The sequence below is a fragment of the Arachis hypogaea genome, chromosome 6 (assembly GCF_003086295.3).
Source record: "Arachis hypogaea cultivar Tifrunner chromosome 6, arahy.Tifrunner.gnm2.J5K5, whole genome shotgun sequence".
Classification (NCBI taxonomy): Eukaryota; Viridiplantae; Streptophyta; class Magnoliopsida; order Fabales; family Fabaceae; genus Arachis; species Arachis hypogaea.
In genome coordinates this window covers 11,581,205-11,591,811 of record NC_092041.1, presented here as the reverse complement: position 1 = coordinate 11,591,811, position 10,607 = coordinate 11,581,205, and the positions used below count along the sequence as shown (strand labels likewise).

At 35.3% G+C, this 10,607-nt stretch overlaps 1 protein-coding gene across 4 annotated transcripts; it reads left to right on the top strand.

The window, feature by feature from the left end:
* Nucleotides 1–271: 271 nt before the first annotated feature.
* Nucleotides 272–10,297, top strand: LOC112696022 (villin-3). 4 transcript variants are annotated; one of them, XM_025748603.3, is made up of 24 exons: nt 272–1,644; nt 2,436–2,541; nt 2,779–2,878; nt 3,230–3,298; nt 3,570–3,806; nt 3,892–4,069; nt 4,173–4,305; nt 4,922–5,081; nt 5,164–5,314; nt 5,401–5,501; nt 5,620–5,778; nt 6,197–6,265; nt 6,339–6,407; nt 6,504–6,641; nt 6,748–6,876; nt 7,307–7,454; nt 7,571–7,581; nt 7,703–7,843; nt 7,923–8,048; nt 8,332–8,394; nt 8,518–8,622; nt 9,022–9,280; nt 9,357–9,589; nt 9,783–10,297. In XM_025748603.3, exons 2-24 carry the CDS (start codon nt 2,486–2,488, stop codon nt 9,894–9,896), a joined length of 2,949 nt encoding a protein of 982 aa, XP_025604388.1. In that variant the 5' UTR covers nt 272–1,644; nt 2,436–2,485; the 3' UTR covers nt 9,897–10,297. The 4 variants fall into 4 exon arrangements, with proteins under 4 accessions (XP_025604388.1, XP_025604385.1, XP_029143275.1 ...); XM_025748600.3 differs by having other exon boundaries at nt 290–605; XM_029287442.2 differs by having other exon boundaries at nt 290–1,195.
* Nucleotides 10,298–10,607: the final 310 nt, after the last annotated feature.

The window sequence follows — 10,607 nt, the reverse complement described above, 5'->3', positions numbered from 1 at the left end:
ATCAAAATTTAATCTATAAATTTTTTTTAATTTTATTTAATATTTTAAAATTTTTTTAAGATTTGGAGGCGAAGGCTGGCAGAGGACTGACGATCATTCTTTTAAAAAATGTTTGGACGGTTTCGTCCCTTAGTACGGCAACACTTGTCTATGTCTTTCGAAGTTTCGCTCCTTTTTTCAATTTGTGAAATTAAAATAATAGAAATATAAATAAAATTAGTAATAAATTTTATTTCTTTCCTCTAATTTGGTTTCACCACCCTTTTTACCTCTGTGGCTCTGTGTCTAAGGATCATAATTGGTTTCATCTTCATAACAATCAGTCACTCCATAACCCCCGTTCTCCTCCTCCTCCTTCTGCAATTCTCTCTTGCAAATCTCAGAGGCAAGAAAAGAAAAAGGAAACAGCAGAGGCAGCAATCAATAATAATTCACTTTTTTTTTTCGTTGTTTCCAACACGCACACTCTCTATCCCTTTTCTGCCAGCTCTGCAGCTTTGTCGTCCTCGTCAATTCTCTCTCTCTCTCTCTCTCTCTCTGACACACACACAACACAGCCATCATCATTCTTCGCATACTCTCCTCGGAGCCAGAGATCTCAATAGGTACCTTCATCACTTTCTAGTTTCTACTCACTCACTCACTCACTAATTCCTCTTTTTCTTTCGTCACCCTTGATCTCTTGCTTTCGTATATTCTCTCTTTCTTTCTTATTCTTGATCTAGGTCCGCCTCCTATTCCGGTAACGCTGATCGCTTCTTCTTCTTCTTCTCATTCTTTTTTTTTTCTTCATTTGTTACGTGATCGTCTGATCTTCTTCTTTTGGAGCTCATTCATCACCTCTGAATTCCTTTTCTACTTCCTCTTTTTGTGATCTCTGCATCTCGCATGAATGATTCGTATATCGTCTTCTTTTTTACATCAAGCTTCGATCGATTGTGTGTGTTTTTCGTTGCTAGCTTGTGATTTCAGAAATGAATGGATGAATGAGCATTAACTGGTTGATCTTAAATCTCAACATTCAAGTGAATCCATTTTGTTTTAGTTTAAATTTGTTCATGTGTATCTGCTTAGTGCTTAGTACTTTTCATTGTTAGCTCGGAATTCAGATCAAGTGTGTGCTTTCAAAGATTCCATGGGGTTTTTCTTCGGTATTGAGCCAATAGTTCTTGTGTAGCGCATTGCGATCATGATTGTGAGATATCCTTTTCTGCTTTTATATTGCTTCTCGGATTTTGGATTACTGAAAAAAATTCAAAAGCCCTGGCTTGCTTAAACCTTTTTTGCTATTAATTACCTGGAGCATGGTTTGGTTTGCAATTATTTGCTGAATTCTTTGCAGCAATTTGATTGTATCTTACCTTCAATCTGGAAATGCTGATCCCCCTTTATAATTTGAGAACGGGTCACTTTAGAATGTGACTTGGATTGGTGGATGTTGCTGCGATAATTGTAACATTCTGATATGTATCTTATTGCTGACAGAAGTAATGTAGATTAGGGACATTCATTCAATTATGAACTTCTTCTGTTTGTTCAAAGTCCAGCGTATTCTAGTTATCTAAAGCCATCCCAATGGCCAGTGGTGGCAAATGTGTAGTTCGTTATATATGGAATTACAAGTTGGATTAATCAGATAATCAGGTTCGTTAGAGGAACATATTTCGCAGCAGTTCAAGAGTTGATTGCTATTTTAATTAGCTAGGATCAGCATAGTATTCATTATTGAAACGTGTTTTGAGAAAATTGGATATCATGTGTGGATGAGCCTGTGAGGGCGGTTGTTATCACATCTAATAAATGTAGTTTCATTATTATGTAAAGTGAAATCGTAGAACAATTGAGTGTTTGCTAACATTCTCCTAAACCTTTTTCTTCAAGACAGTAATCCTCTCCACTCTTGAAGAAGAAGATTTTGGAGAGTGTACAAGATACCTAGGCATCCCATGATATCAAATAGAATGGTAGACTAAACCTTGACACAATGTGATACAAGTGAGCATGGAATTTAACACCTAATTAGCCAGATTGTATATGCAGAGCAAGTACAAGAGTGTTGCAATTTTCATTCAATAGGGCTAGAAATTATGTGCTTGCTAAATGATAAACCCACAGGAAGTTTAACTGTTTATTTTTAGAGATGGTATTTCTGATTGTAAGAATAATTAAAGTAGTTTTATTTGCTTTTGATACATATCATAGTCACAATGAAGGAAGGAGAACATATTAGTTGTTTGTTTGTTTCATTGAAGGAGAACATATTGTTATGAATATAGTGTAAATGACCTCAATCATGGAGATAACGTGCATGATATGGTGGTTTGAGATTCAGAAAATATGCAATTGCTTTATTACAATGTGATACATGCTTTTCTCTAATACATTCTTAATTACCTCTGTTTTTTCTCATGCTGTGAATTACTATGGAATTGCAGACCCAGTCTGTGCTCTGAAAAGAAGACTATTTTAAAAGGAAGCTTCAGTCATGTCCAGTGCCACAAAAGTTTTAGATCCAGCATTCCAGGGAGCGGGTCAAAAAGCGTATCCTACGAAAGTGATTATTAGGAGAACTTGTCAAAATTATTGCCCCTCCCTTTCATGTTTTATAAATGGAACAAGTATAAATGGTACAAAGTAAAACCAACAGAACTAATGTCAATAGCATAGCCATACATTAAACAATTAATCTTCGGATATAAGAGTGATATTTCTTGGTTATAATATTTTATGCCTGATATGTTATCTACTTTGAGGTGGTTTATACTTAATGAACTGTAGTGGAACTGAAATATGGAGGATTGAGAATTTTCAGCCAGTTCCATTGCCCAAATCAGAGTATGGAAAATTCTATATGGGAGATTCTTACATCATCTTGCAGGTGCAGGCTATATACAGTATTACTTATTACTTATATGTTTTTTATATGCCTGTATTTTATGTCATTGTGTGACAACACTTCTGGCTGAATGTTTTGAATATATTTCATCTTTTTCTCTTTAACCTGTGCTAAATGTTCTTGAGTTGATTTCTAGTTTTTCTGAGATTGAAACAGACAATATCATGCCAGTTATTTCATTCTGATGCAACATAAATCAAACCGGATAAACAGAAAAATAGAAAAAGAAGCTCCTGTTTACATTAGTCTAAAAGGCCTTCAAAGAATCCCTTCTTTTGGGAAAATAACAGATGAAGTCTTCAATAAAATTCCTACATTCGTGTGTATTTGCAGACAACACAAGGCAAAGGAGGCACTTATTTTTATGATATTCACTTTTGGATTGGAAAGGATACAAGTCAAGTAAGTTTTGAATCCACCTTTATCTATCTATCCGCCTCTTGCTGTTTTGTCTCATTCAGCCTTTTCTATTTCATTCCTAGTAGAATGAAGAAGTCAATATCTTTTGATCCTTTCAAAATTATGTGTTTATGTTTCTTTAATATTTTTTCCCTTTCACTTTTTAAAGTAGTTTTTTAGATATGATGAAATCCTCCATGGTTCCCTTGAATGGGTTGGAAAGTCTTGAATATATCTATTTCAGAAAAAGTTAAATAGATGATTTTCCTTGTAGGATGAGGCTGGAACAGCTGCCATTAAAACTATTGAACTTGATGCATCTCTTGGAGGACGTGCTGTGCAGCACAGGGAAATCCAAGGGCATGAATCTGACAAATTTTTGTCATATTTTAAGCCATGTATAATACCATTAGAAGGGGGTGTTGCATCTGGATTTAAAAAACCTGAAGAGGAGGAGTTCGAAACACGTTTATATGTATGTAAAGGAAAACGTGTTGTCAGAATGAAACAGGTAAAGTGTTCTCTATTCATGGAGCTTTGTAAACTGAGTGCACATTCGTTGGCTGAAAATTTAATTGATCATTTTCCTTGTGCAGGTCCCTTTTGCACGGTCTTCACTGAACCATGATGATGTATTCATCCTAGACTCACAGAATAAGATTTATCAATTCAATGGAGCTAATTCAAATATTCAGGAAAGGGCCAAGGCTTTGGAAGTTATCCAGTATCTGAAGGAAAAGTATCATGAAGGGAAGTGTAATGTTGCCATTGTTGGTAAGGGCACATAGTACATGTTTCCATGTCACTTTCCAAAAACCCTATTATAATTTTGTATTTTTATTTCTTAATGACAATAAAAACGTGTTTCATGTTGCAGATGATGGAAAGTTGGACACTGAGTCAGACTCAGGTGAATTTTGGGTTCTCTTTGGTGGTTTTGCTCCAATTGGAAAGAAAGTAGTTAGTGATGATGATATCATTCCTGAGACAACTCCTGCCCAACTCTTTAGGTAAGTTGATTTTGTTGTCATCTCTCTTGACCCTGTTTCTTCTTGATGCATGCTTCAAAAAGATATAATAGTGTGATATTGTCGATGATTTTTAGCTGAGATAAATCCACAACAAAGAGATTGTGGCTACTACCTTTTAAAAATTTTGCCTAATGAGTAGATCTTACTTCTCTGCTAGCAACTCAAGACAAAAAATGATTCTTTTGTTGATTATAAAAATATTGTTTACTTTCAGATTTTACCAGCAGATGCTTGTGCCGGGCATGTGCATTTATTTTGTGCTACTTTTAAATGAACTTTTGGAGACATAAGGGAATCTTGATTAGAACCAAGTATTTGGAGTATCCTCATTGTCGGAAATCTGTAGACGCCTTACCAAGTTACCTTGTTGCATGCTGGCCATAGTAGTGCCAGTCTTTTCTCTTTTTTATTCTTATCTTTTTCTATTTTCCCCCCCTTCTGTCAAATATATCATAGCCTAGCTCAAATCTCTTTTCTGTGTTTCTCCTTCATATTCTCAAGTGTTATAGTTTCTTTAAAATTGTGTTTATTTTCTATGATGTGTACACTATCTTTTAAGTTTCTTGACCTAGACGTAATGACCATGTGCTTGTAGTATCGCTGATGGTGAGGTCAAGCCTGTAGAAGGTGAATTTTCTAAATCACTGCTGGACAACAGCAAATGCTATTTATTGGACTGTGGTGCTGAGGTATTCGTCTGGGTTGGCCGGGTCACACAAGTTGAAGAGCGAAAAGCAGCTTGTCTTGCAGCTGAGGTAATGCCACTATAGAATCTTTTTTTCTTCTTTTTATATTGGTTTAAAGTGGATTAATATATTGAGCTACTAATATTTCCAGGATTTTCTTACAAGCCAGAAACGACCAAAATCTACAAGGATAACCAGGGTCATTCAAGGTTATGAACCACATTCATTTAAGTCTAACTTTGACTCTTGGCCATCAGGATCCTCTAATACTGGTGCTGAGGATGGAAGAGGAAAAGTTGCAGGTGGACATGGTTTCTTCTCATTTTAATTTCTGGCTTAGCTATGTATCTAATTAGTCATGCTGAGTAAGATATTTTTGCACTGTCAGCTTTGCTGAAGCAACAAGGGATCGGTGTCAAAGGAATGACAAAAAGTGCCCCAGTAAATGAGGAAATTCCGCCTTTGCTTGAAGGAGGTGGAAAGTTGGAGGTGAGTTAATAAATGGTTTTAATTGGTATCTTGGCTTAATTTAATTAATACCGGAAAACAATATATCTTGGCATAATTTAATGAATACCAGAAAACACCTACTATTGTTTAATTTCAGGTTTGGCAAATCAATAGGAGTGCTAAAGCTCCATTACCTAAGGAGGATATTGGTAAATTTTATAGTGGTGATTGTTACATAGTACTGTACACTTATCACTCTGGCGAAAGAAAGGAAGATTATTACTTGTGCTGTTGGTTTGGCAAAGACAGCATTGAGGTATTTTCTGTAATTCCAATTAGAGCCAATTAACAGTGCTGCTTTCCATGTCAAGCAATCACTATATATTATAAAGCTATGTAGTAATATTTCTGAGACTGCATTTGTTTGTATATACGTTCTTCCACAGTTATGTTTTCTGGGACAAAATGCATGTTATTTGGCTACTAATCTTTAAAGGAGAGTGCTAGATTCTTTGGTAAATAAGATTACTTTATAATGAAGAAATTTGTATTTTCTCCAACAATAATTAACTGTAAAATGAATGAATTGGTTTTGACTTCTTTTGACCTCCGTGATTTTGGGTATCATGTAATGTAAAAAATATGAAATTTGCTGGCTGTTTCAAAACTTTTGTTTCTAGTAATTTTAGTTCATTGGAGCTTTATGAATTTATGGTTGTATAAATTTTCTTCAGGAGGACCAAAGAATGGCATCTCGTTTGGCCAATACAATGTTCAGCTCATTAAAGGGTAGACCTGTTCAGGTATCATAATGTGAATTTCAAGTTTGGGATATTGATCGGAACTGTGTATGATTGTACTAGTTTCTTCTTGCAGGGTCGCATTTTTGAAGGTAAAGAGCCACCCCAGTTTGTTGCTCTTTTCCAACCTATGGTGGTTCTCAAGGTATCATATGCAGAATCGTTCGAAATCATATGTCACTTTTATTAACATATAGATTTTGTGAAGCTAACTAGTCCAACTGAATTATGTCTGTTTCAGGGAGGTTTGAGCTCAGGTTACAAAAAATTAGTAGCAGATAAAGGCTTGCAAGATGAGACATACACAGCAGAGAGTGTCGCACTTATTCGAATTTCTAGAACAGCCATACATAATAACAATGCAGTGCAAGTTGATGCAGTACGTTTCCATCATTTTTTTTTTCTGTCCACCGAAATTATGTTGCTACAAGCCTATGGTTTATCTTTCTTTACTAGTCCACCCTAATTGTGCTATCCGTATTCAGGTGGCAGCATCATTGAATTCTGCTGAGTGTTTTGTCCTTCAATCTGGTTCAACAATGTTCACTTGGCATGGCAATCAATCCTCCTTTGAGCAGCAGCAGCTAGCAGCGAAAGTTGCGGAGTTTTTAAAGGTAGCTGCCATGCTACATTTTTTCTTATGCTCTCTTTGTCTTCTGTTTTCACTGATTTCTTATCCTCTCTAGTTGATATTTATCTATTTTTCTACTTATTTACAAAACAAATCGCTGAATTTTTAAGATATATTTTGGGTCTTCTCACTATTTTAAAGCTTAACCAACCTGTTTCAGTCTCAATCTTATATAACTCAGTTTTTTTGGGTTTAACACTTCCTCACATAACAAGTTCGTAAGTTTTTAATGAGAATGGATTTCTATAAAATTTTCGTTATCCATTATACTTCTGTTAGCCTAAATGGTTACTTCAAGATGAAGTCATTCACCAGTTGGCTAAATGATTTTTAATATGAAGATTATTTAGTAATAGTCATTGTTACAACATACCTTATTTCTTAACGTGTTACACTGACGCATCCATATCCAGCCTGGAGTTGCTTTAAAGCATGCTAAAGAAGGAACAGAAAGCTCAGCTTTCTGGTTTGCTCTTGGAGGAAAACAGAGTTACACCAGCAAAAAAGTCAACAATGACATTATCAGAGAACCACATTTGTTTAGTTTCTCTTTTAATAGAGGTATCATCATATAAGTACTTCTCCATATAATTATGAAACTCCATATTTATTTAATGATATTCAAATAAGCTGACCATTTTTATTTTGTATATTCTTATGCAATGTCAATGCACCAGGAAAGTTTCAGGTGAGTTTGTGATCACCACATTATGTAAACTTTCACACTCTTGCTAGGAAACTAGTCAGCAGTACTCTGTAACTTTAGTTTTTCTTTTTCTTCTAAATCTACCTTTTACGTTACTCTCCAGGTAGAGGAGGTGTACAACTTTTCCCAAGATGATTTGTTAACAGAGGACATCCTCATACTAGACACGCATGCAGAAGTGTTTGTTTGGATTGGCCAGTCTGTGGACCCAAAAGAAAAACAAAATGCTTTTGAAATTGGCCAGGTAAACATGCTCAACAGATTAGAGCATTTACTTCTCATATTGTCCTTTACTTGATTTCTTCTGTAAAATTTTCTTTCAGAGCTATATAGATAAGGCTGTATCACTGGAGGGACTATCTCCTCGGGTACCGCTATATAAAGTAACAGAAGGGAATGAACCATGCTTTTTCACAACATACTTTCCATGGGACCATGCTAAAGCTACGGTATGTGCTACAACAAAACAGAATTCCAAATTTTTTTTGTCTTATTTTCTTAGAAAATGACTTTGTTCTGGCAATTATTATCATCTGCAGTTGTTTATTACAGTTTTCTGCATGTAAAAGTTACTATTATATTTATTATAGTGCTAGATAATGCTATCAATACACATACTTAGCAGAAGTATATCAGATATATGTGTGATTTCTGAAATTGATTAGGTAATCCATGTGCATGTCCATGTTTCAAAATGAGCCACCTTATGAATTATTTCCTGATGCAATGCAGGTTCAGGGGAACTCTTTCCAGAAAAAGGTGACATTACTCTTCGGGATTCGCCATGCTGTAGAGGTATAGACCTGAGTATTAATTCTGATGACAAAAGTTTTGCTGTTTTTCTTACTCTAATGCTGTACAATAAATATGTTGTGCAATGAATATCTGTTTAACTATGCTTGCTGAATATGTTGACAGGAAAAGTCTAATGGGCCAAGTCAAGGGGGACCAAGACAAAGAGCTGCAGCTTTGGCTGCCTTGTCTAATGCCTTTAATTCATCTTCTGATACGACATCCAGTATGGTATGGCAACATGTTTAAGATTGTATAAACTATGTTTTTCTTTGTTGTTTTATAGTCAATGAAATTCAACCAAAAGTAGGTTCTCCTAACAAGAGGGTGTAGGATAATGATGAAGCATTTAAGCATATTATATATGGTATCTTTTCTTTTGTTATTAGTGGTAAATTTAATAATCATATTTAGGTAGGTACAGGTTAAGGTTTTTCCATCTTTGCCAAAAAGAAAAATGAAGGAAAAAGTATCATAGTATTTTAAATTAAATTTGCCAAAAAGAAAAATGAAGGAAAGATATCGTAGTTTATAAATTAAATTGAACATCTCCAAATCAAGTCACAGATCATCCTGATTTCATACTCTGTTGGAACTTGCCTTTCTTTCTAATACTTTCTACTCTCACAGTCACAGGATAGATTGAATGGGCTGAATCAAGGAGGACCAAGACAAAGAGCAGAAGCTTTGGCTGCTTTAAACTCTGCATTTAAATCATCATCCGGAACCAAAAGTTCTAGTCCTAAGACAACTGGAAGAAGTCAAGGATCACAAAGAGCAGCAGCAGTAGCTGCTCTCTCTCAAGTTCTTACTGCTGAGAAGAAGAAACAGTCACCTGATTCTTCTCCTGTGGCAACCAGAAGTCCTGTCGTGGAAACTAGCACTTCTGGTGAGAAATATAGCTCTTATTGTCTAAGTTAAATGTGTGCTTCCGATCATTTACAAGATTCCGTTCTTCGCTGCAGATGCTAAAAGTGAAAGCACCCCTTCCGAAACAGAAGGTCCTGAAGAAGTTGCTGAAGTCAAGGAGACAGAAGAACCTGCTCCTGGAACAGGTAGCAATGGGAATTCAGAACCAAAGCAAGAAAGTGTGGAAGATAGCAATGATACTCAAAATAGCCAGACTGTGTTCAGTTATGAGCAGTTAAAGGCTAAATCTGGTAGTCATCTGTCTGGAATTGATCTTAAACGCAGAGAGGTTAGTCTTTAATTTTCACGATATCTATTCATTTATTTGTTCATTCATGTTTGAAAAATATATGCCTCACCTGAATTTTTGAAGATTTGCAAGTTATAAACATGCTAAATTTTTGTCATATTTCTTCGATGTGTACCTTCAGTATATTTGGATTAGTGTTAATATTGTTTCTTCTCCACTTGATGCTGCTTAGGCCTATCTGGCGGATAATGAATTCGGAACTGTATTTGGAATGACAAAAGAAGCATTCTATAAATTGCCAAGATGGAAGCAAGACATGCTGAAAAAGAAACATGAGTTGTTTTAGACTCACAATACACCATATTCCTCAATGAAATTCATGTTGGATAGTGTGGTTTTATTGGTACAATACCATACTTGGATTCCTATGCATAGCACTTTGGTTTTGGCCTATAATGGAAGTAGCTGTTGGTTAGTGTCAAAGTTTGAATGTGATGCTGCCTAGAGAGTGATTTTTGGTTTCTCCCTTTAAATTTGAGGGCTGCCTCTTCCTCTTGTAATGTTCACATATTATTGTAGCAAATTAAGACAGTGGACAGGTCCAATTCTTTCAGTTTGTCAAAGTTTGTATTTTAAGAATTTGTTTTTTTCTGTCCCCTTGTTGCTATTGGTTAGGGAGGCTGGTGTATATGTATTGCATGTTAATACTGAATCTCAATATAAAGAATGAAAATTGTTTGTTTGTTATTTACGAGTATGAATTATTGCTCCACTTTTCGTTCTTCTAAGTCTTCTATCAAGTTACAGAACAAGTTGGCAATGAACTGCATAATATGACAAGGTTTAACGGCTTTGGCTGATATTAATCGAAACAGAATTCATAGTGTACATCAAAATAGAAGTATTGTGCACATGACTAGCAGTTATACACAGAATAATCATCACTCATTTGTAAAGGGAATCCAAATATCAAGAATGCATCGTCCTTTTATTCTCTTTTCCCCTCTGCTTGTTAGTGTTACCTCTTTTTGAAAACAACCTGCGTTACTCATTTGTT